At 43.4% G+C, this 26909-nt stretch overlaps 1 protein-coding gene across 1 annotated transcript in view; it reads left to right on the plus strand.

The window, feature by feature from the left end:
* Window positions 1-26909, plus strand: part of Mast4 (microtubule associated serine/threonine kinase family member 4) — a 590118-nt gene that overhangs the window by 162080 nt on the left and 401129 nt on the right. The window contains exon 2 of the mRNA XM_032898966.1: window positions 2521-2674. Within this exon, the coding sequence (XP_032754857.1) occupies window positions 2521-2674 (154 nt within the window). The remainder of the gene's footprint in view (window positions 1-2520; window positions 2675-26909) is intronic.

The raw sequence follows: 26909 nt of genomic DNA on the forward strand, positions 1-26909 counted from the left end.
ATATGGCCTTCATTCAAAAGATTGGAGATACTGTGTAAGAACATATAGATTGTAGAATAGAGGCATTTAAGAGATTTTGTTCTTAGAAGAGGCATGCTAAAGTATCAATGAGGAGAAGTCTGTCTGCAGCTGATACTGGGGGTGAGGTGCACATGCGTGGATATCAGGGAGGGGGAAGCAGGGGGTCAAAGCCATGTGGGTAGAGAATAATATTTCTTCCCTGGCACATTCTTCCCTTCCTCATTCCATTCCATGCTTCCAGACTCATAGGTTTTCTTCCAAAAAATTTCAATGTAATAATAACACTAAATTGGCAGTTTAAAAAAAAAAAAAAAAAAAGACCCCTGGGTAAGAGCATACAGCGGTACCAACAATAGGGACCAGTAATCTCTGTGTTGTCTGACGGCCTGACTGCAGATGGGTTCTACATCTTCTAGTCGCTCTTAAGTAGCTACCCGTTCCAGTTACTTCATTGTCTGTAGGATTGAAGGGCAAAACGTCTAAGGCTGGGCAGGAGTCTCTCCTCGGAGGCTCCCATAAATGGACATCTATGTCATGAACAGCAGCTGGATGACATCTTCAGATGACTTCACCCCCTCCTTTGAAAGGGCTGTTTCTTTGAAAAGTGCCCTCTGGGGTCCCTTCCCCTCCTGATTTGGCTTTGACCCTGGAGTGGATGGACTCATTCTACAGGGTCCTCTCACTACAAAACCGACTAGCATCGAGTGCAGTAAAGACCCAAGGGTCTGGGAGTTAGAGATGGTTCTTTTAAAGAAGTGCTCGGAATCCATTGTGTGCTAACGAACACAGTTGGTGTTGGGAGAAGGTTCACATCTTGTGGAACTGAACCAGTGAAGGTTCAATCTCAACGATCTAGGGAAGGGATGCCCACCACCAGGCAGCAGTTTCTTCTTGAGGTGATTTTGAATATGCGGTAGCATACGGACAGACAAATGATGACATTGTTTTTGACTTTCTTTCTCCTATAAGAAGATCTGTGACAGTCTAAAAAAAATCAGATAATGATATCAAAGCTCCTATCTCTTTCCCATAATAGCAAAGCCAACTTTGGTTTAAAAAGAAAATCCTTAAAACAGCGTTTAATTGTGTTGTCCAAATATTTCCCTCTTTTAAGATTGTAGGAGATTGTCCCTTTTGTGTGACAACTGGAATTTTATTTGGGGGCCCTTCATAGTGATAGGCATATATGTATATGCCCAGGGCTATTTTTGTCCTTAATACTATCTAGGCATACACTCGGGCATTTCATCTTGCAGGCGAACATGTAGAAGGCATGGCTCTCTTCAGGTGTTCTCATGAAAGTGGAGCAGATCTTGACATGAGTGCTTGGACCCAGGGGATTCTTTTGTAGAAAGCTGTCTCTTGAAGTGACTTTGGTTTCTCTGATTCTTGTGACAGACTTTCTTTTAAGAGCTATAGAGTGATATAAGGATGTATTGATTTCCATTAAGGGCTGCAGTGCTTAGAAATTCCTCTCCTGTGCGTGTATGTGTGTGAGCAATATGTGAAATTTGATCTGTTTTTATATAGCAATATTTCAAAGTGGGGGATCTACAGAAGGACATATTATATATAGGGGTCCAGAATACACATGTATGCATGTATAATTCACTCAGTTATGAAACAATACCTTTTTTTGATGTGTGTGTGTGTGTGTGTGTGTGTGTGTGTGTGTGTGTGTTGGTGTTATTTTCTATGCAACTGCACCTTCTATTTCTGAGACAGGACCTCTCTCTGAACCCGGAACTTCCCCTCTCACCTAGGCTCGCTGGACAATTAACACCTGAAAACAACCTGCCTCTGCTGTCCATCGTCCGGGCGCTAGGGTCAACATAGCACGTGCATACATGTGTGTGTGTGTTCGTAGCTATATGAATGATGTTGAGTGTACATGTGTATGTGTGTGTGTGTGAATGCCATGGGTCAACCTCAGGTGTTATTCTTCATGGATTGCCCAACCTTTGGAAGAGTTCTTTCAAAAAAAAAAAAAAAAAAAAGAACCAAAAAGAGTTCTTTCATTGGCCTGGAACTCTCCCAATAGGCTAGGCTAATTTGCCAGCAAATCCAGGTATCCAATCTCATCCAGGGTTGGGATGACAAGTAAGTCCCACCGGGCCAAGCTTTATGGATGCTGGGTAACAAACTTGGGTCTCCATGCTTTTGTGGCAAACACGTTGGTGACCAAGCCTTCTTCCCAGCTCTTGTTGGCGGGGTCTAACAATAACTATCCCACTGCATTAAAAATTGTGTTCATAGTCTGCTAAACTTAATCCTATGGCCGGCTACTCGTGTGTTGTGACCTGCTAACGAAACCTGGTCCTGGGATTTTACAGGAAGCAATCCTGACTCTCAGATGGAAGGTCCAAGAATAAAATTTAGAGCTCTCCAAACGAGTCGGATTAGAAACAGCAGTGAAGGGAGTGTGTTTAGAGAAGGAGATGCATAGGGGAGAGCCTGAGTGTCCCCAGGAAATGATGCCACTGTCCCTTCCCTCCACAGCTTGACCACATACTGTCTCCACCACCCATGCCGTTTCGGAAATGCAGCAGCCCAGATGTGGCCCGTGGCCTCGGAAAGTCACTGAAGTACAAGAGACAACTTAGTGAGGATGGGAAGCAGCTTCGTCGAGGGAGCCTGGGAGGAGCCCTCACTGGTGAGTCAGGGTGGCGTGGATCACAGGAGGAATTGTGCTTCTCTTACAGGGTCCCATACAGCCTTGGAGTTCCGTGTGCAAAAGCCTGCCCGCACACCCTTTTGGAAAGGGTTACTTAGTCCAGAAAGCAGTTTAAATTAGGCACTTGATCAGTAAAACTTATGGAATATAGTTTACATACAACAACTTGGTCATATTTCGATATATACAAATGCACTTAGGAAAATTTGTATTTTGGTCTAACTACCAGCATGGTCAAAGTATAAAAATGTAGCTAGAGACAGACAACAAGCCATACACACAGAGACAGACGCCCATAGGCAGACACACATAGACACACACACAAGACACACAGACACACACACTTAGAGGCAGTCACACACACAGGCACACACAGACATCAATACAAAGACATAGGTGCACACAGATGCACACACACACACACACACACACACACACACACACACACCTTGTCCCAAGGTAACTGTACTTCCACTTTCCCTACAGACAAGATTAATCCTATGTGTTTTGGGTTAACTGGGATATACAGCCTGTGTGTTGTATCTACCCTGTTATTCAGCATACCACTTTAGTAATATGTCTGTGTTATTATATCAATAGTAAGTGTTCATAAGAGACTGATAAGGTGAGCAAAGTACTTGATGTGCCTTCTCACCAACCTGTGGTATGGCCAGTCTTTGTGAATTTGGTCATTTTCATTGTCCTAGATATTGTAGTTTTCTTTTGAGTTTTCTGTTAGCTTCCTGTTACTCTAACAGGAGCCCGAGAGAATCAAATTACAAAAAAAGAGAAGGTATTTTTGGACGTGCTGCTTTAGGCAGCTTGGGAAACGTCATTGCTTTGGGACTGTGCCAATCAGCACCCCATGACTGGAAGCACACAGTGGAGTAAGACTGATCATATTATGGTGGGGAAGTAGAGAGAGAAAGATAGGGGAGCTGGTTCCCTCAAACCAGGTCAAGAGCATGGCCCTGGTGACCCCCTGAAGACCTCTCGCTGGACCCCAGCTCTTCAAGCTTTGCAATAACACACCATACTGGATCCAGCCCTTTAACAGAGGTCACACGTGACACAAACTATAGCATGCAGGTATTGCAGAGCACGCTCTGTGCTTCTCGGATGCTTATATATATTTTCATTTGTGAGATAGCTATCAAGTCCTCCCCCCTTGTAAAACTACAGAGGTACAGAGTGTAACCTAAATGTTTAAGCACAGAAGCAAATAGTGCGTGTTACTTGTGAGTGAGCCGTTAAAGCTCCTGTCTGTGAGGTAGGAGAGCCTGGGAAGGGGAAGGAGGGGAAGGTGCAGAGGGAGTGGTTGGTAAGCTAGACAGCAAGAAATGATTGTTCTGTAGCACAGTTGGACAGCTGATTGGAAGCAATTCCATTTTTAAACCGTGGGCCGGGGTGGGGTGGTGGTGGCTAGAATGTTCTTAGCATGAGTGCTATGTGCTGGAGGCTAGAAATCTGCCGGTTACCCTGATCCAGTCAGTCTGTGTTATTAAAAGTAATTGAAGTTTTCAGTGCATGCATCGAAACCACCCAGGGCTGGGTTGTGGCTCAGTGATGGGCCACTTGCCAAAACATCCATAGGCCCTAGGTTTGAACCCAGTACCGCAAAAGGAAAGAAAGCAAGGAAGGTGGAGAAGGAAGAGGAAAAGCCTATTTTAGCCTGAGGGGCTGTGTAGTTGTGGGCCCACTGGAAATAAAATACCGACTGAAGAAGACGTGATGACATGATAAAAATGTTCCACCTAAAACTGAAGCTTTTTAAATCTAAGAAGCCCCACAAACAACTTTTCTCTATATTTATATAAATATCTTATATATTTACTTATATTTAAAGTTTTTTATCTATGTTTATAAGTTTTATTCTAGTTTTTCTTTAAAAAAAAAAAAAAAAAGGAAAGAAAGAAAAGATAAAGCCGGATAAGACTAAGTTAAAGCGAAAGACTTGGAGAACTCACTGTTTCAGCTTTCACGCTAAACTAGACTATAACGCACTGCGGGTTTGATTTCCTTTTCCTATTTCATCTTAGTGACTTTTTCCCTCTAAACACAAATATTTTGAAGGAACATCATCGGTTTTAAGCCCTGAAGGAAGTTTTGTCTACACATGACAGTCTCATCTGACAGTTCATAAATGGTCTGGAAAATACTTTGAATTATGGGTTTTTTTTTTTAATTTTAGAATTATGGGCTTTGGCTCTCTGGAAATGGAATTTCTAAGGAACGGAAATGCTGCTGCCACATCGTCAGTAAAGTTGGAGCAGTTGGTCCAGAGAGGCACACTGCTGGAAGGGCAGGAGGGTGATCCAGGCCCAGGAAATATAACCTTAAAAAAAAAAAAAGCCTGCAGAGCTAACCCAGTGGCTCAGTAAAGGTGCCCGCTATGTAAGCATGAGGCGCTGAGTTTGAATTTCACCCATTTAGAAGGAGAGTGTGGAAGCATTTATCTGTGTTCCCAGTACTGAGGGAGGACAGCCCTGGGAACCCTCTCCTAGTTTGTCTGACAGAATTGGGGAACTTCAAGTTCAGTGAGAATCCCCACCTCATACACCACACACATATGTGTATATACTAGCATATACACTTACACACATCCACATGACACACACGCATCACACACACACACACACACACACACACACACACACACACACAGCTACACCCTGCATGCATGGTGGTGCATGTATATCATCATCAGAGTTCTCAGAAGTAGAGGCAAGAGGCAGGTTTTGGGTTCCAGACCAGCCTGAGCCATGGATTGAGACCCTGTCTCAAAAAATAGAAAAGAGTGCCCTTCCCTGAGTGAATAGCCAGCGCTTGCCTTTAGGGTTCTGCTGATGCTTCCCTGCTGCCGATAGGACCACTCTCACTGTCTCTGGTAGATGCAGATTGCCTGTGTGAGTGATACAGCCTAAAGAGTCCTGGAGTCTCACCCTTAACCAACAATGAAATCCTGAGGGTTGATTCACCCTCTTCATTCATTCTAATTAGAAAGTTTATATTACTTGAGCTGTTTTTGAAGTAACTGTTCCCACCTATTTCCGCTTAAATAGTTTACTAAACACTTCAAAACGATTCAAAGTCACCAGAGCCTTGTGCCCGATCTAGTGTCTTACTTCAAAGACCAGCTGCATTCCCCCTTGACTTCCTCTCAGCTCTAGGATCTTTGGTTTGGTAGTCTTGTCCTTGCAACCGTGAGCTGCCAGGTGTGAGGTGGAAACCGGAAGACCACGCATTCCGAGTCTCGTTAGCGGCATAACAAGTTGGAGGCCAGCCCGGACTCTTTCTTGCCAAAAACTAAACTAAAATCAAAGACTTTGTGAAAGCTTAGCTTACGGTTTTAAAAAATTTACTGCCTAAGTATGAATGGAAAACTCTCACTAAGCCTTTAGCTTTTCAAGCTTTTTATTTATTCCTAATGATAGCTAACATTAAAATCTTCCTGTGTGGCAGGGCCACTGTCAGTGAGTTATATTTATTGACTTATTTAACCCATGAGACAGGAAGCCCTTGTCCCTGTTTTACAGATGGAAACACTGAGGCACAGGCGTGGAGCTTGTAAACGAGAGCCAGAGGGTAAAGCCAGGCAGGTGCCTGCACAGCCAGTCTGAGGCTCTTTAGCATAGCAGGTACCCAGTAGGTTTAAAATAAACCTTAAATTCCAGCAGGATTAATTAGAGTGAATTTTAGATAGGAGAATCTTTGCTTACTTGGGATCTGAGGCTGTGACTCAATCTGTAGGGCTCCCAGTCCTTTAATTAAAGAAAATTAAATCTAAGCAATTAATGCATATTAAAAACTTTAAATTCATACATTTGTTAGCCCAGCAATTCTATTTCTGGGAATTCATTGCAAGCAAACAGTCATGAATATGTGTGGAGAATTAGCACTAGTAATGTTTGGAGCAGCACTATTTATAATAATTAAAATTACATGTCATCTAAATATCTGCCAAGAGGATATTGATTAAACATATTATAGAATATACCAAAAGCAGAAAACAATGTAAACATTGAAAATCATGCTGTAAAAAATAAATTTGAACACTGAAAAAGGTTCATAACATTTAACATGAAATCTTATGGCTGAATGCTCTCAAACTATTACATCCTTGGTAAGACTTCCTATAAATGTAATTAAACAATTGAATATTTGATAAGGGGGGAAGAAAGCTGCTTCGCTAAAGATTTTTTTTCCAAACTGGCTTGATGATTAAAAAAGGCTCCCTTCTTATATAGTTGTGTGACGGGTACTCTGGTCTTTTTTTATACCCTGCAGTTCAATCCATGTGGGAATTTTTTTCTCTCCAAGGTTTTTGTTGTTGTTATTGTTCATTAGTATCATTCAGTGATCCATGTCAGCAGCATTAATTCTATATACTCTCAGAACACTTTTTGGTAGACTATTATCAGTGGCTGAGTCTTCTGGGACATGGAACCCTATTTTAGCTCCACGAGGCTTGATTACAGGATTCACTTGAAGTCTAACGGCTCTTTGTCCATTGTCTCTAAGATCATCCGCTACACAAAGTGATAGAGTTCAGAGCATGAGAGGTGAAGTCCATCTGTACAAATGTATTTCAAACATTTCTAAGCATTGTGCTGCTACTTTTTTATTGGCCAGGATAAGTCAAGTAGTGGAAGCACTTTCCACCATGATGGTTGGGCAAAGATACAATTAGGACCAGTGATTCTGTCCACCATAGTTAGCTTCTGTCTTTTAAAGCAATCCTTTATGATAAGCATATCTATTTCTGAGCTATCAAAATATGTGTTCAATGTAGATAACTCTGAAAACAGAGCTTTCAGAAAGGATAGATCAGAAGGGCCATAATTATACCACGATTCGAATGAATGATATTCATGTTTGAAATTGTGAAAGTTTCCTTCCCAAAGTAAAGATTTGAATCACCAAGAGTATTAGGTTAAAGAGAGGGAAACAAACATTGCTCACTTGCTGATTTTATTTTTTCAAGGCTGACATTTAAACAATAGACCCAGCGCTTGCTATGCCCATCATGTTCAAGCTAATGTTTTCTGTCTTCATGGCCCGCTGCTTGCTAAATAGATAGGATCAGCTTGTAAACAGTGACTGAGCTCTGGAGCCCCCTGATGAGGAAGAGAAGCAGCACTCTTCTAATCATTATACAGACCCTCTGGTCTTGGCAGAGATGCACAGTATTGTGCCTCACAGTTCAGACTTTAGGATCTTTGAATCCTGTCTTCTAGATACGCAGCCTTTGTTCCCTGGTTATGATGTGTGTCATAGGTACCCAGTTAGAATGGAGGCTCCTTTCCATCAGGGAGTCCCTTTTGTCTTCTAAAGGATGTTTGGGTTTTTTTTTTTTTTTTTTTAGAATATAAGAAAAGCAGAATCCATGCATTTCCCATAGACTGCTATAGGAAGGCAATGTGGGCATAACACCAGTGGATTAACCTGCAGACAACATTGACAAAGAGCTCTAAAACTGTTAGAGTGTTCTTTATCACAGGGGAAATGGAGAAGTTTTGCCTTTCTGGGCATTGGAAATGAAACCTGCCTGTCTTATTTTTGTAGTGCTTCAAGCATGCTGGGCAACTGCTAAACCCCTATGTTAAACCCAGCCCAACTCTAGAACATTTTCAGAATCTTACTTAAAGAAAGAAAAGGCAAATGGCACGATCCCAGGAAACGTTATTTCCTTCTAAAATTAGCTCAGAGACCTTCATGCTGGAGTAAGCCACTCTTTGGACACTCATTGACTTCCTTAGTTTAGTTGGCAAATCTGAAAATCATCAAATTAAGTGTCCATGGAATTTAGTAATCATTCACTTGTATGCAGTGTGTCTGTCTTGTATGTTCTAGTTTTCTGTTGTCATTTGTGCAGAGTGCCTGTGTAAGAATGCTGTCAGTGTGACACTCCAACAAGGCCATACCTCCTAATATTGGCACTCCCTATGCTAAGATAGAAATCATCACATTCCACTTCCTGGACCCTATAGACTTACTCAAACACAGGAATCTATGGGGGCCATACCTAGCCATAGCATAATAAAATACATTTAATCCAACTTTCAAGGTCTTCATAGTCTATAGCAGTCTTGACAATGTTAAAAGTCCAAAGTTCAAGGTCTCTTCTGAGATTCATCCAATCACTTAACTGTAATCCCCAAAACAAGACAGAAATCAGCCGGGTGAACTCCAAATTCTGCATCTCCATGTCTGGTGTCAAAGCCATCTTCAGAGCTCCACTCCTTTTTCATTTTTGTTGACTGCAACAAACTTCTTCCCCTGGGCTGGTTCCACTCCCCTTAGCAGCTTTCCTCAGCAGATATTCCACAGCACTGACATCTTGAACATCTTGGGGTCTCCAAGGTAACTTCAATGCTACAGCTTCTTATTCCAATGTCTGGAATCCACACATGATCTTCTGTGCTCTTCCAACAAGCTTGAGTCACTTCTCCAGTTCTGCCCTCTATAGCACTCTAGGCTCTAATTGACTCCATTCCATTGCTGCTGTTGTTCTTGGGGGTCATTCCATGGTACTGACATCTCTAGTACGCTGGGGTCTTCTGCTGCAAATAGGCTTCACCAATAGCCTCTCATAGTCTCTTTTCATGGTGTCAACTTCTTTGCATGATTCCTTCATCCCTGTGCCTGCAACTTCACTAGTGGCCATCCCTGGCTTCACACAGTGTCAAGCCTCACCTGCTGTTCATGACCCATTCATGCCTTCAAATCTAGTACCACTTGGGTGACGCTTAAAAATTACCAAGTATGGCTGCAGCATGAGGTACAACCTTGACTATCTCTGGAACACAGCTTCTTTGTGCTCTTAGAAAACATTTCTCAGAAGATTTCACTTCAGTGATGTTGGTCTCTTCTTAATCACCACTCATTTCTTAGCTCCAGCTAACAGCATCAATTGTCTCAGTAGTATCCTTCGTCTCTTGACTCTAAAGCCAGAGCTAAATGACCAAAGCTGCTGAATTCTGTTGCTTCATGAGGCTGGAACATGCCCCCCTTGTTCTATTACATTATCATCAACTTTCAGTTTTCCAACTCCCTTGCTGCCTAAGCTTGTCTATCTTGAACTTGCTCTGTAGATTGACCTTTGACTCAGAGATCTGCAAGGCCTTGTCTCCTGTAATCCTGGGATTAAACGTATGTACCACCACGCCTGGACTTACGCTTTTCTTCACTTAAAACATGCTCTGTTCAAGGGTGGCCTTGAACTCAGAGATTTGTTTGCCTTTGTCTCCTGGGATTAAAGGCTTGGACTACCATGCCTGGACCTGAATTTAGCAGGGTGGGATCTTTTCCCAAGGTTACCACTCTCTTAATTCAATTTAATATTCTCTGAACACAAGATTCAGCTCCACTTCACTTCCTGGTGCCTTTTTAATACTTGAACTATATATTTTATAATTTTCCTTTCTAAGCTTGCTCCTTTTCATTAAAATGTTCTTCATAAGAGTGACTGTAGTAACCACACGACAGAATTTATACCAGGCTGTTTTAAGACTTCCTTTTTAAAAGCAATTAATCTAAATCTCTTTGGAGTTAGCCTTAGGCAGACTTCAGATAATGGCAAAAAGCAGCCTCATTCTTGACCAAAATATCACAAAAATAGTCTTTATGCCACATACTGAAATTCCTCTCCACTGAAACTTCTTTGGCCACGTCTGTACAGTTCAAATCACTCTTAGCAACAAAGTCTTCCATATTCCTCTTAGGATGGCCCATTAAGCCCCACTTAAAGCATTCCACTGCTTTCCAAATCCAATGTCCCATAAATCCATTCTTCCACATAAAAGTATGGTCAGGCCTATCACAGCAATACCCTAGTCCCTGGTACCAACTTCTGTCTTAGGGGTTTTTTTGCCGTTAACAGACACTGTGATCAAGGCAACTCTTACAAGAACACCATTTCGTTGGGGCTAGCTTACAGATTCAGAGGTTCAGTCCATTATCATCAAGGAAGGAGCATGGTAGCGTCCAGGTTGGCATGGCATGGTTCAGTGGGAGCTGAGAGTTCTGCCTTTTCATTTGAAGTCTGCTAGAAGACTGGCTCCAAGTGGTTAGGAGGTGTATAGCCCACACCCACAGTGACACACTTCATCCAATAAGTCCACACCTACTCCAACAAGGCCATACCTTCTAATAGTGCCACTCCCTGGACCAAGCATATTCAGACTACCACAATAGTTGAAACATAGAACAAAGAAAAAGTACATGAGAAAAAAAAACACACGTTACTTAAAGGAAAAGCCATCAGAATCAAAACTGATTTCTCAATGAATACTTTGGAAGCCAGAGGAGATTGGAAAAATGAGTTAAAGTTCTCAAAGACCGTGAAGGCCAACCTAGAAGTTGGAGGAAAAAGAAAAATGTTCTATGATGTGAACAAAATACAGGAAATGATACTTTGGTGACAAGAGGAATAAACATAGCCAGTAGACTGTACAACAACCTGTGGGCTGAAACACTTTAGGGGTTGCATATCAGACATTTACATTACAATTTGCAACAGTAGCAAAATTAAATTCATAAAGTAGCAACGAGATAGTTCTGTGCTAGGGAGTCACCACAGCAGAGGAGATGAATTAAAGAGTTGCAGTGTTAGGAAGGTTGAGAAGCACTGCTGTAGAAAGAAAACAAAGTTATAATTTAACCTAATATTACTAAAAGCAAAGTACCACAGAGAGCATAAACAAAACAGCAACATGGTGACACACACCTTTCAAAAATAACTTTAAGTAGTAATGGCCTCAGTTCTCCAATCAAATGACACATGCTGGCTGAATGAATCAAGGAACAAAATTCATTATCTGTTGTCAACAAGAAACTCACCTTAACTTTAAAGATAGACTCTCTGTTAGATGGGCAAAAGAACTGGAATCAAATGGGACCAGGAAGCAAGCAGGTATTGCCATCCTCTATCTGACAAGATAGACTTCAAACTAAAGCTAATTAGAATATATTAAAAAGGGCACTTCATTTTAAAGGAAGGAAAAATTAACCAAGAAGGCGTTATTATCCTAAACACACATGCACCAAACCCTGATACACGGTTTCATAAAGTGTACTACTGGTAGTTAAGACACAGATTTACAGCAATCCATTAACAGTAGATGGTCTCTATGCTCCATTTTCTCCAATAGACAGGCCATCTGGACAAAAGACGAGCAGAGAAACATCAGAACTAAATGGCATCATACATGAAGTAGACTTAAGAGTTATCTACAGCATGTTTCTCATGAACATCAGAGAACACGCATTCTACTCAGCAGCCCACAGAAGCTTCTCTGAAGGAGACCATATTCTGGGACACAAAACCAACCTTAACAACAGCAGAAAGACTGAAATGACTCTCTGTATCCTTCCTAACCACAATGCAGCAAAACTTAAAACAGCAAAAACAAATCTATAGTAGACTTATGAACTCACAGAGACTGAACAACTCAATCCTGCATGATGAATAAGTCAAAGAAGAAACCAAGAAAGGCTCCCAACAGGCCCTGCTCTCACTTACTGCTAATACCATCCCTGCTCACACCTTTCACAGCACAGATATTTGCTTTCTCAATGTTTTGGATGTATTGTCTTCACTTACATATCCCACCCCAGAGTATGCCTACACCCCACTGTTCCTGCCAAGGATACCCAGTGACTACTGTTAATTCCAGTGGCTGTTCCTAGCCTACACTTTATTTGTTTATATGATCCAGTCTGATATACTCTCCTCAAAATGATGATTCTCTCATTTCTGTGTCTCCACAACCCCACTGGGATAACCAGATTAACATGTTTCATGGCTACTTCAAACCCTAGCTAAGACAACTATGTTGTGGGGAGGGGTTGTCTTCTCTACTTGGGGTTCTGTGTGTATCTTGTACAGTGGTCTTACCTTATTTTGGGAAGGTTTGCTTCTATGATCATGTTGAACATTTGGTCTATGCTTGACCTGGGATTCTTCTCCCTTATCGATTTCTGTAATTTTAAGGTCTGATCTTTTCATGATGTCCATATATCCTACATAGCATTTTTCCTATTTTTTTTCTTATTTCATCTAGTTTCTCTACTTAATCTGTGAATCCTGATATTCTGCCATTTGTGTGGTTCATTCTGCTCGGAGAGCTTCCCCTTGAGTTTTCTAGTAGGGTTATTGAGTTTCCCCATCCCACGTGGAATTCTTTTTCAGTGTTTCTCTTTATTGAATTCTGTCTTCAATTCCTAGATAGTGTTTATCATTTTCATCATGTGTTGCCCCGGGCATCACTCAGGCTGTTATTCACTTTCATTGATATGTCTTTATTTTAGTTGTGGTGGTGGTGGTGGTGGAGGAGTGGTTGGTGGTACTGGTAGTGGTGTGTTCACTAATCTCCTTGAATTCTTTGATGACATTTACTTTTAAAATTCTGTGTTTAAGGTCTCATCCAGGTAATTCACACTGACAAGCATTCCTGTAGGAATGGTGGATTTTAGGGGAAATACCAATTCGATCTTTCCTATTGTTTGTAGTTTTGTGATGATAACGTGGATGTCATCTTCTTTTGTTAGTTCTGTGTCTGGTGTAGTCGCATCAGGTTATGTATGACAGAACATTGATATTTGGCTAGGTTTAGCTTAGATATGGTTTAGGTAAAAAGACGTCAGGTAGATTCATGGGGCTGGGCTGGCTTGCAACAGATGTGTCCTTATACAAGCCTGGAGTTTGGGCATAGATCCATGGGTTGATGGTGCATGGAAGGGGAGATTAGGTAGTCTCCTATAGCTAGATCTTGGTGCAAGATGCACAACACTGGGTGGGGTATAGAGGAGAAAAATGAAGCCTGAGAAGCCTGTAGGATTGATTGCGGTTGTATGACCTAACCAGAGCCTGGATGGGGTCAGTATAAACAGGTATAGCTACACTAAGCCAAGGAACTAGATGTGTGGGACCCAAGTAGATCTGGAAGTTGGGAAGGATGTGTGAGTGGGAGGATTAGGCAGAATCATCCAGCTAGACTCTAGCATAAAAAGTGCAAGAAGACACAGCTGGGCGGAGAGGTAGGATGTGGTGCTCAAGGGGACTGTAGGTTGATAAGAAATTTAATTTTTAATGTCCATTTCCTTATTGCTGGATTATTTAAAAAAGTTTGCTATGTTTTGTTAAATAACCCATGCAGTTTAACAGGTTTCAAGGGTCCTTGTATTGAGCCCTGAGAGGATGTCAGAAGGGTTCTCTGGGAGGCAGGGAGAAGACTAGCAAATGGTTGGGAAGAAATAGGAAGGAAGTCTGAATACGGGATTTCTTAGAAGCACTGAGAACCCTCTTACAGTCTGAGGCCTGATGGAAAGTGAAGCCCCGGTTGCTGTTGGATGAGCTCATTCCAAGGGGATGAGTCTTTGGGGAGCATTGGTCCCACGGAAGGCAGGTAAGAGCCTGGCCAAGGGTTATTCCAGAGCATGTTAGAGACAGTAGAGCTGAACCATACAGGGATGGGAAGAAGTTTTAGCATGAGTGGTAACATCCTTCAGGGATTGATCCAAACCTGGTAGGATCTCAGGAAACAACCTGGGATGTGGACCTTGGGCGGTATTAATAGGGCAGTGAGGAGTTGATTGGCTGAGTTTTCAGAGAAGCAGTTCTTGGAATCTGATTAGTTTGGAGTTCAGCGTATTTTAAAACTTACAAGGGGCAAAGCCATCCTTGTGGCGCTCTTCAGCTACTCTCAACCTGGGTTTGTTCCCTTTGGCCAGTGGTGGTGTTAGGAAAGACGGGCAAGGCCGGCGCTACTCATGATTCACATTTGCAGTGCTACCAACTGAATGCGTTTGCTTATACTTGCTTTTCCGTTACCGAGTACTTGCGAAGCCTCTGCTGCAAGTGCATGGCCAAATGCAGGGATTCTTCTAAATCGGTCTGCTAGTCCTTTGTAGATCCTACAAAATCAGCAAAAGATTACAAAGATAGAGGGTGTCTGACCACATTTGGGGGAATCACCCGGTAAAGTAGAGATAACTGTTTTGGTACCTTTGTCTTGGTCTTGCTTTGTCTCATGCAAGAGACAAAGAGGTTTTAAGAAGCCTTTGGAGCCATTCACAATCTTGAGAGTGGGAGTCACTTCCTGTCCTGGGTGTTTTCCTAAACTATCCAGGCATTTACCATCGAGGGTAAATGTTTTGATGCAACTGTAGTTTTTCCTTGTCAGGGTAAAGATCTCCTGAGACCTAGACTTAATGGGACACACAGCTGTCGGCTGGTTCTTCCGGCAGATGCTGCCTCCCAGCGGCGCTGTCAGAGAGGCTTCTGCCGCCATCCATCGCCTTTGCAGATGGACTATTGAGGAGTCATTGCCTCTCTTAACTTGCCTGCCCACATCCCACTTCCCGGCCCTGAGCTGTCAAGCGGCTGCACCACTTTCCCAAACAGGTGACACAGTTCTCAGGGAAGCTCACATCTCTCCTTCCAACCCATTGTGACTCCGGTGAGGCAGGAGGTGAGAGGGCAGGCCTGATGGGGCTGGCAGACGAAGAGACTGATGAGGGCTTGAAGAACCACGTGCACTTATTTCCCTTCTACCAAGAGACAGACAAAAGCCAGGGCCGTTTCCTTTGGTAAGGGAAGGAGTTCCAAGGACCAGTTCAGCCCACTGACTGGAGTTTTACAGCTCTATAACTGATAAAGCCTGAAGGACTTAAAACTTAGGATACAGTCCTGGGTACTGACTGAGAGGCCGTTTTACATAAAAAGCATGATTTCTCAATAGGTGTTGGAAGTGCTCTTTGTAGAGGAAATGGTTAACTTGAGCCCCAAGTCATGGTTAGTGTGACATTTAAAGGTCTCTGAGGCAGAAATACACTCTAGGGAAGCAATGGTGTTAAGTCTGCTCTTTTGGCCTTCAATTGGATGTTTTGGATGGGGCAAACTAAATCTAGTAGCTAAGAGTCTGCAAAGCCACCAAAGATGAGAACGTCTACAAGGTTACTTAAAGTTTGTTCTGGTGTGGTTTTCAAGATGGTGTGCATCCAGATATTTCTGTAAGAGGCTGTCTATACCAGTTAGTTTAAGAAACCTAACAGAAACAAACTAAACAACTATAGAATTAAATTCAGGAAGCTAAAGGTTTCCTGCACTACCCTGTCTAGCTAAGTTCTTATGTTCTAGGTGATTCTTCCCAAGGAGAAAAATCAATTTGCTAAACCCATGTATCAAAAATTCAAGTTATTCATTCTTTAGATTTCTTTTAGGATAAAAAAAAAGATTGTATTTTTGCTGTGCTTTAGAAAGGTGTTTTTATGAGACAAGGTATTCATGTCTAGGGCCCGCCAGCCTTGAACCTTCTGGAATCACGTGTATGAAAGTATGTGCCATCCTCCCTGGCTGAGGCATTGATAACTTTTTGTAGAAGGACAATTATGTTCCTTTTGTTGTTGTTTACTAGCTATTGTTTTGCACCTGCCTCCCATATTCTCTTAAAAAATATGTTTCTGGACCATGGGACTTGTCTGGTGTTGGGCAATGAGCAGTAGGTGGGCTCAGTGGCTCGTCAGCAGTCTCTGAAATGTTAAGATCTTGAAGTTTTGTATACTTAGGAAGGGCAAAGAAATCCTTGGGGTGCTCATTTGATACTTTCAACTTGGGTTTTCCCCCTTTCATTCAGGGGTGGCAGTGGGAGAGATGGACAAAGCCAGATTACAGGACATGCACATCCGTGATTTAATGAATGTATGCACATCCATTTGCTTTTCTCCTTCTTCGTGCTTACAAAGTCTCTGTGTTGGAAAAACTGACTGTTGGCCTGGCTGTGATGGCAGAGACTTTTTCGACCCTTCACAAATGATACACTTTGAGCTGTTGAAAAGCAGGCCAGTGCCATTCTAGTCCCTATCACGGATGCTGTGGGACTCCTTTTGAGTCAGTAGTATAACATGTGGGGTGTAGGAAAGTTAAATTGATGATATTATGGTTAGGTGTGACACCTGGGGCTGGTGAGATGGCTGAGCAGGTAAAGGCCTTTGCCACTAAAGTCTGACCCATCCAGATTTCATCCCTGTATTCCACATAGTTGAAAAAGAGTCTACCCCCATTGGCTGTCCTCTGACCTCCACAAGTATGCCGCGTCATGTTTGTCCATGTGCATACACGTGCACAAGCACACAGAACAAACAGATGTAAAATTTTATTTTGTAAAACCTTCCTCACAAAGTAAATATCCCAGTCTGGAAAGCGTCGGGTTTCATGATGCCCAACTGTTCGTGCACTTTCCTCTTAAAGTCCCACAACTTAAGAATGCTACATTTGGCTTTACACCTCAGCGAGGGTCTTGTAGGGTGAAACCACCCTGTCCCTTCTTTTCTCAAGCTCCGTTTTTGCTTAAGAAGTAAATCACCTCATCTCCCATGCTGAGGGAAGTGTGGAAACTTCTTGCTGAGAACAGTGTTCCTCTGTTTATTCCCCACCCTGTAGACCTCTCCCTCTCCTCTCCCTCCCCACCTCCATCACCGTACACCTCCTCCCATGGCTGTGCAAAGACCCCTGCCACCTCCTCCAGTGGAACAAGCCAGTGGGAGCCCTGTCCCTTGTCCTGACATCGAGCTTACCGGGCCATCTATCTCTCTCTCAAGCTTGTTTTCTTCAGCCAGTCAGAGCCCCTCGGGGTGTCCACGTTATTTTGACTTCTTGGAAATGACGCCAACTTTTAGTTAGCTCCACAGGAGAAAGAGAATGGAAGGAAATGCAAACGCCCCCCAGTAGAGAAGGTTAAAGATTTATAAAAATTAGTGTTTGTGATACATTAATGAGGCTGGTGGTGGTGGTGGTCTACATCTGTCACTGTCGTGCTGGGTTGTCATGGAGGTACTTAATCAATGCATATTTCCGGGGCTACATTTATTTTCTTGTGTCTGCCTAGACAGATGATCTCCCTGCTCTCTGATGGTTCTCGCTCAGGTACCCTGTCTCACACCTGAGTCTGAAGGGAAGGCGATGGGGTAAGGCTCCTCCTTACTTAGGAGTCGTCCCTCACAGTGAGTTCTTGAGAGAGAGAGAGAGAGAAATGACATTTTAAATATTTATTTATTATGTATACATCATACAGCTTTCTGCCTGCACATATGCCTGCAGGCCAGAAAAGGGCATCAGATCACATTACAGATGATTGTGAGCCACCATGTGGTTGCTGGGAATTGAACTCAGGACCTCTGGAAGAGCAGACAGTTCTCTTAACCACTGAGCCATCTCTCCAGCCTGAGCAATGACATTTAATTACCTATTTCCTTCTTCCTGATAGGAACTCAAGGACAGTCCTAATTCTAGAGTGGCCCATGCGATAGCAGCAGGCGGAGGGTCTTTGGAATGATTAGGTTTTAGAGACTCTTGTCTCACCAGAGGGATTAAGACCCGCATTTAGTTGATCTGCCTTGTGCCAGGGGGGCTATAAGAAGCAGGTCACTATCAGACCATATACCGGCTTCCCCTTCGAGAACTTCCAACTTCTGAAATTATGAGAAGGAATTTTTCTTATTTTTACAAGTTACCCAGTTTTAGGTTCTGAGTAAGAAGCCGTGGCTAGTGTGAATTCTTAGTACTGCGCCATATTCCGCTTCTAGAGGGATTCCATGTCAGCTCAGGCAGTGTCCCTGCCTGTTAGGGAGAGCCATGTGTGAATGGTAAGTCACAGGCATGGGCAACGGTGTGTGCTGTGCACGTATGCAGACACTCCATGTAAACAGTTGGCTTTAACCTACTGTTCTTTAAGGAAAGAGGTGCCTCCATTTTTTCCTCTAAGTTACTCGGAAGGATGGAAACCCCTTTATTATCTAAAGCGTCTCCCTGAAGTCAGATTAAGGGTAAAAAGTTTAGGCCAGTCTAATAAATGTGAACCTCCTTAGTTAATAATGAGCGCTAGGTAACCCTCCATGTCTGTGCCCTGGTTGGTAGGAATATTAATGCGTGAGGGCTTGGTTGGTTGGTCTCGGTTCTCTTTTGCTAGTCTTTGACCACATTGGTACATGGAAATAACATGTTTTAAAAGGAAAGCAGTAAGTTATGTGTGCACTCAGAGTGGTAAGTGCTGTCCTTCTATTCCTTGGTGTATAAACAGGAAGTGAACTGATCTTTTCTGGATTCCTATTCCATGCCAGGGCTGGCGGTGTAGCCCAGTGGTCAGTGTTGTCTTGCTGACCATGGGTGTGACCCTGGGTTTGAGGTTTGATCTGAGCCACACTAAGCAAACAAAACAAGGCCCATTTAAAGCCCCGTCTTACTGCTTCTGTTGCCCTTGCCATCTTTCTCTCGCTCCCCAGGTGCCCATCTTCCTGTACTTTTCTCCTTCTCCATGGGTAAATTGCTTCTCCATATCATTACTTGTATACCTGATACTCCTTTCACTCGTTCATAGATTCCTTGAGACTTTTCCTTGTATCCTCAAGGCAGATCTCTACACATTGTAAGCACTAAGTGCTTGGTAACAGTGTTGCTAAGGAGCCTAGAGTGTAGCCAGTTAAGTCTCAAGTAAAGAACTGCCATTTTAGTCTATGTACACTCAGTGCAGTATTTGGGGCATACATGTAGACTTGCATTTGAATCCGGTCTTCTTTAGGCTTCCTTTATTTGCATGTGGCCATCCTTTCATGAGGTATTAGAATGATTCTATACTTAGGCCTTGCCAGACGCGTTGTCTCATAGGTCTTTGTGACAATGGGCGAGAGGCATGGTACACAGACATTAATGCATCTCCACTCTCTCCTTCATTACCTTGGAGTGAGGACCATCTTTGTAGATGACAGACGACAGACCTGATGTGTGACGTGTGGTCGGTGTATGAAAGCCAGTGTGCCTGCATCCTGTTACGATGCCAAATGCAGAAAATAATCGGGCTTCCAAGCCTGAGAGATGGCCGTTTGGAGGTTGATTGGAATAGCTGATTGGTATCCTTTCCTATCTCGGCCCACTCATTTCCCCATCAACATGGACGAATTCTCTCTTTAAAAAAAAAAAGAAAGAAAAAGAAAGAAAGAAACGTTAAGGAGTCTGGTGTTACTGTAAAACACAGAGCTGTGACCTTGGAGTTCACAGCTACTTAATGTCCTGGGAGATTTCAGAAGTAGTCAGTGGCTAAGTAATAGAGCAGAAATGGAAAGACTGCTCTGCCCCTGCCATTCATTTTCAGACAGAGCTGAGGCGATCATGATGCTAATCTGGGCTTTGAGTTTTCTTTCCTTAAATAAAAGGACACTCTTATGATGTCCTTTCTAAAGCACGTGGGGTATCTGGGAAGATTTCATTCACGACATAGGGTTGCAGCTTGGATAAAAATGTCCCCATAGATCTTGTTGTTTTTAAACCAGATGGATTTGGCAGTTACTAACTTTGGAGAGCAGTTTCTACAGTTCTGACTGAGACCTCTCAAACCAGACCTAGGGACCTAGAAGTGTTTGCCATTAAGGCAAGAGGGGAGATCTGTATGTTATTTTGAAACAATGTTTGCTTTGTAACCATAAAAAACAAACCAGATAAAAAATTGCTCTGGGTTTCTTACTTAATCCATTACGCAACACTAACAAACATTTCTTAAGGCAAAAAAGAAAATAAGTCTTTAGGGATTATATATAAGTATCATTATTGTGGAAAAAGAACTTGAAATCTGTTTGGAGTAGGCCCAGCAGGGAATTGTTAGTGGGTCTAAGGAAGTAAACATAGTAACACATTCTTCAATGGAAGGAGCTATGAGTAGCTGTTTCCTTGAATAATAGGAAGCCTGAAAAGGAATTTGGGGCTGGCTGGAAATGTCTGCATATTTGGTGTTTGTGGAGTTTATTTTATCCCCTCTAAGGCTGTTTTTGTTCTGTTCGTTTGTCTCGTAAGGCTCCTGGTCCCCAATTTCTCCTTGGCTTCTATAATAACTGTTCAGATGTAGGACAACTGTCAGCAATGTTTAGCGTCACAGGCCTGTGGGTGACATTCAGCGACATCAATCAAAGCATCTGGTCACGGAGAGGAATGTTATTGAGCAGGCTTCATAACTTCTCTGAAAAGTCAGATAGTCAGCACAAGTCATTTTCTAGTCTATTGAGGGTAGGCAGCTCCCTCTGAAATCTGCAGTATATTGTGGCGGTGGTAGACCCATACACATGCTTCTTAAAAGATAAAAATCAAAGCCAGAGAAGTGGCCGGGCAACTTCCACATAAAGTTTAAGGCCCCTGAGGGTTTTTGCTGTGGTGGTGGTGGTTGTTGTTGTTGTTGTTGTTGTTGTTGTTGTTGTCGTTGTCGTCGTCGTCGTCGTCGTTGCTGCTGCTGCTGTTATGAAACAAAGAAGGGAATCATATATTTCAATATCTAGACAATGTGGAACTGTACGACAGCAAGGGATAAACTCTCCTGGAGAGAACACACCTGAGACAGAGAGGAGGTGTAAGTGTGCCCTTCTACAGAAGTGCAGTGCATTCTGGGTATGGGCCGTGGTGCTGTACTGAGTGTGAGGTGAGCTGCAGCCTCAGAGGACGTGGAGTTTTCAAGGTGGCGGAGGTAGGGTACCCGGAAATCAGAATCAGCCAACTGGTGTTCGCACCTGCAGAACGCAGCGTGATGGGAGAGACTGGGAAGCGTCTCTGGTTTAAAAGCAGCGCTGCTTTTCCAGCCGTGCCCCAGAGGGTGATGTGTCTACACCTGCACTACAGTCCGTGCGGTCAGCAGCACTGTGCACTTTGCATATGTTGCCCACTCTCATTACTAGATGTGAGGAAAATCAAGTTCACGGGGGAAAGCCGTTCACCCAGGGCTTCCTAGCAAGTGAATGTCGAGCCAGGATGCAGGCCTGTGCCTGGCTGCTTGCCCACCGGTAATGCTGAGTCCACCTGGCTTTTGGAATGAGAATCGGTGTTCCCAAAGTGCCCAGCCCTGGGAAGGGCTCGTTCCATCCTGGCCATGGCGGAGGAGGCTCCTTATAGGGAAGAGATACAGTAGGGAGAGTGTAAGGGAGGCTAAGGTATTGTTTATTGTGGGCTTTTGCTTTGCCTTGCACGGTAATAGTTTATTTAAATCCCCGGTTAGTTCACCTTATGAAAGGACCATCCCCTTTCTGTAGAACATTTGCAGACGATTACAGCTTAAAAGTGAAAGAGTCCGGACAAGGTCAGACAGCTACCGCAGGGTCAGGGTTTGAATGGAGTATGCTAAGCACATTCCTGGGGCCAAGTACTGTGGAACTGGAATCTACTCCCCGGGTTAGAAACTGGGCATGCGTACTTCCAGGTTCTGGCGGAGCCAATGGCTACTCTTAGATGGAAGGAAATCATGGTGGGGTGCCAGTCTCTGATGCCTCTTAGGCGTTTGGTGATCATCTTGAGGAGGGCAGGGACTGGTCCTCGAGGAGATTTCAGACTGGGGAGAAGGAAACAGATACGTGGAGGGAGGCAGAAGGAAGAAGCGGGCTGACAAGCGCCTTAACAGCTGTTCCACCAATCCACGAAAATGACTCTGAGGAAAAAAAAATTGTTCTATTTATTTGCCTTTTCCTTCCATATATCTTGCCGGCAGCATTCATCAATATCTGTCATTTCCCCGGGGGCTTAGACATGTCTAGCAATTCATTCTACTGAATTATATTTCAATACCCGAGTAGAGGGAGGGCCAGATCGTGCAGGTTAACTCTGACCTCTGCCCAGTGTCTCTTAGCTGCCATCACAGCACCACCACCGGCCTCCTCCAGGCCCTTGCTCACAGGGTCATTATGGTGTTCATGGCTTGTTACAGCGTCCTCATTAGACAGACCTCTATTTAGCGCCACCTTAAAAGTCAGTTTCCTGTCGCCCCTTTGCCTTTGACCTGTGCAAACAGAGCTCAGAGCCAAACTAATATTTATTTTTTAAAATAAGATTTTTAAATTCGGGCAGGCACACCACCCAAGGGGAGACGGCCTTGGTGATCTGAGTACAGTAGGGAAGTCGGAGGCCAAGGCTGGGTGATTTTTGCAGAGTGGAAGAATTTGCTGAGTGTTACTACAGGCGAAGACAGTGGTGGAGTTGAATTGTAGGAACATAGCTTACCATGCTCTGCCCCATGCATTAATCGATTTGATCCTGATACCTATACTTCTCAGAAGCAGATTGAGAGGTAGTCGTGGTAGATGATACGAAACCCTGCTTTAAGAACAACTTAAGAGAAAACAAACAAAAGGCCACATGAATTTCTCTGAAAGTTACCATTTGGAGTTGTTCCCTTGAAAAATGCACTGTGTGTTGACATTTTTCTGCCCTGTCATAAAATGGCATGAGTAGCAGGCCGTCCATATTAGATTGGGCGCGCAGAACTGCTGTATCTTTGAACTGCTTTACCACAGTACCTGTACCAAAGTTGGGTTTGATTTCAAACTACAGCCGTGATTGACAGTAGCAGCAGCTGCTGCAGAGACCTCTATAGCCCTGTGGTTTGTCCAAAGGCTTTGAATTCCGTGCTGTAGGCATGCGTGTTCTGCCATTTTCCTATAGTTCCCGGCGCTCTTGCGAGCATGGTCCAGGCTTCAGTCACTCTCCGAGACTTCTGTCATCTACCCAGTCTATCAAGGTGTATGAAGTTGTTAACTTCCAAAGAATGCTGGTGCCAGCTTCCTGTGCTGTAAGCTTCTTTCAAAGCATTGTTCTCAATTAGGTCACCAGATATTTATCAGTGTTGCCTTCTACTCTGTGTTAATTAGAGAATGCTGTTCCAGAAGCTACATGGCAGTGTCTTTGGTGAATCTGAGTCACATGGCTAATGTAGAGAAGACCCCAATACCCAAGACCTACTAAGCCCATGTCAGCTATCACAACACCATCCAAAGCCTCTACCCCTTGCCCTGTGTGTGTGTGTTTGTGTGTGTGTGTGTGTGTGCATGTGTGCGCACGTGCGTGCTTTTGTATTCAGCTTTCAATTTCTGTGTCAGCTAGATTGCTGTAGAGTGGGCAGTGATATCAAGAACCGGGCATCGGGGCTGTACTCTGGACTTCTCTTGTGTCAAAAAAATACCATAAACATACCCTACAATATTGAAATCAATGCAGTTTAACACTGTGGTCACTCGTCTGCTGGTTTCCCAAGCTGTATTTATTTATGCCGTTAAGAAGAAGAATGAGTTAGCAGAATTGTCGATGCCTTCTCATCGTTCCTTGGCAGTGGGGACGAGAAATCGCAAGGCAGTCACCCATGCGAGAGGGAAGATGAAGGAAGCCAGGTTGTTGTAGCACGGGGCAAGATGAATAAGGGAGGCTGTAATTGCTGTGGGGATGAGGGTCGTGACAACAAGGGGCCAAGTGTTTAGGAGCGAGCAATGGGGCATAGAGGAAGGATCTCTGTGATGATGGAGGACACCCAGGCGACGGCTGCTGAGTCATCGATTCTGGCCAGATCCAGCCAGCGACTTAGCGTGGGCTTTAACCTTTCCTTGAGTCTGAAGTTTGGAGAACACTTTAATAAAAGTTTACTTCCCCTGCTTGTGATGGGAAGGGAGTGGGTTATTAACTATAATTTGCAGTAGGGGGAGTTGATGAGGATTGTGTAGCTGCAGCTTTGATAAACCCAAGTATCCCATTGGTTTTTTTTTCCCCCTAGAAGATAGGGATTTAAACAGAGGAGATTGGTATTTTTTAATGTGTAGTGAAAGATACATAATACACTTGAACGTTTTAAACATTGTTAAGTGCTTGAGTTTGTCACATTAAGTACACTTACATCATTATACAACCACTGTCACTATCCATCTCTGGAACAATTTTATCATCCCACACTGAGACGCAACATGCATTATGTGAGGGCTTCTCTCTCTCTTCCCCCAAACCCAGAAGCCATGGCTGTACTGCCTCACTGAGCTGGCTATTCCAGGTACTTTATGGAAGGGGGATCGTAGAACATCTAGCCTTGTGTGACTAGCCTATTTAATGTAGCGTGATGTCTTTGTGGTTCATCAGTGTTATCGCGAGTATCAGAATTTCGTTCCATTTGTAGGCTAATACTCCATTGCATCGGTAAACTTTACCCATCAGTGGCTGGGTAAATACTGGGAGAACTGGCTGAGAGACAACCCCCAAAAAAACAAACAAACAAACAAACAAACAAAACAAAAAAAATTGAAGCCATTTGTGTGCTCACAGCCAATACCATCCCAGCCTTCATGCTTTGTTCTTATCCCCTAACCTTCATAATGGTTCCTCTATTTTCTCTACACCCCTGATATGGTTCTCCTGTGCCCTCAAAACCCACCAAGAAAGAACAAGGCACTGGCCACGTTAGCTAGCTCCTTGGTTGCTGCCTTAGAGAGAGGTAAAAGCTTCTTTTTCAGTGCTCTCAAGTATAGCTGAGTACCAGAAGCCAGACTGAAGCAGCGCTTTTTAAACGTAGTCCTTCCGTCTTCCTTTGATATCCCGGTTATAATCCAAAAGAAATAACCTCAAATGTAAGGCCGTAGACTGATGGCTAAATCTACGAGGCCCTTCAGGTGATATGGAACCTTTTTAATGGGCGCTTTCACATCTAGTCAGGTACCACGATCCCCCGATGATAAAGGAGATCTCTAGAGGCTATATTTAATTCTTTATATGGCTGTGCTGCTGAAAATTATTGCTGACCTAGTGTTTTCCTGTTTTGGAGGGGGAGTTCCACCTGTGGGACGGTTGGAAAGCATGTATCTCGTGCCTGAACGAACTCGTGAGCCATAAAGTTGCTGGCTTTACGTTGTCTTGGAATTTAGGGTAGTAGCAAAGGAAAGCACATTCCAAGAGAGGCTAATATGCACTTAGGTAAAACCAGGACAGGGTCTGCGTGCATGCTCGGTAACATTTACGTTATCGTGTAACTATGGATGAAGGCGGGGCTCCTGCTCCCTCTGACAAGTAGCATCCCTGTGGCCAGCACAGCCATAGAATCCACTGCCAGTAGTCCAAATGACCCAGACATGCGTGATAGGTTCTAGTATCTGTCTGGACAGCTGATTTCAGCTTTAATGTAGATTTATGTTTTGTACCCGCACATTTCTGGTTCGGTCCGTGGAGGATATTTCAGGAGAGCTTTCATGAACCTGGTGGGGTTTCAGAAACATGCTTTCAAAGAGCACGGTGCTACCCAAGGTTCCAGTTGGGACCACAAGCTCCATTTGGTATTGAAATGAGCAGCCAGATTGCTAAGCAAGCTCACCTCTCGTACAACACATTAGAAGTGGTATTACCCATTAATTTCCACCCCGTGCAGCCGAACAATGCTGTTGACAGATGCTAATTTTCTTAAACCGTAGTCAGCAAATGATGCATGAATGTGACAGCAACACACTTTTTAGAAGCCCTTGGTAGTCATCAGAAAGTAAATTTATATGAAGTTTGATGTGAACGCTACCAGCTACGGCGCTGTGCTAGTGCCTTCTAACGACTGCCTTAGACCCATCTGCTGTTCTCTCTCCCCTATTAACACTAATGGGGGGGGTCCAGGCAGAAAGGATGTATCCCATGTGTTGTATTACCAGACCGTCTAATTTGTAGCATTTGTGGGATTCTTTAGGATAAGACCTAAGCAAGAATAATAACATCTGGGATCTGTCCTATTACATGATAAACATTGCATTATGTACATGTCTGTGCACTTACTAATTAATTTTCCTAGTATCTTAACATGTTTTGTTCTGGGGTTTTTTGTTTGTTTGTTTGTTTGTTTGTTTTGTTTTTGCTCATTATAACCTCCAGTTATAGGCATCACATTTGAAGCTGATTTGATTGAGCATCGAACTCGATAGCGTATTTTCTGACTCGGATTTATATCAACCCTGTTTGTCTTCCTCCATTTTACAAATGAGGAGCCCGGGTTTTGGAGAAGGCTGTGGTATGAGCAAAAGAATCAGCTTTGGCCTTCAGTGATGGGACTCGGCAGTCTGAGCTTAAAGTCACCCAGAACTGGAGTAGTCATTACTTACCTCAGCTGCCGGCGTCCTTTCCGTCCTGGTTTAAAGAGAGTTTAAAGAGGTTTAAAGAGAGTCGAAGATACATGCAAGGGCAGTGGCTGCTTAGTTCTTAAATCTAAGTGTCGTCCGCTGGGTTAAGCTCAGGTGTGGAAGCGAAGGAAGTGAAGGCATTTCTTTGTTCTTTGTAATGAGGTGGAATCTATGTATGAGAGTGGTTAATAAGACATGGAATGAACTTTAGTAGTAACGTCAGCAAAAAAGCAAGGTAGCACCAGAGGGCTCTCCTTATTTAAGAGTCCTGAGAGCTTTAACAACAGGA

Source organism: Rattus rattus, chromosome 3 (genome assembly GCF_011064425.1).
Source record: "Rattus rattus isolate New Zealand chromosome 3, Rrattus_CSIRO_v1, whole genome shotgun sequence".
NCBI classification, from domain to species: Eukaryota; Metazoa; Chordata; class Mammalia; order Rodentia; family Muridae; genus Rattus; species Rattus rattus.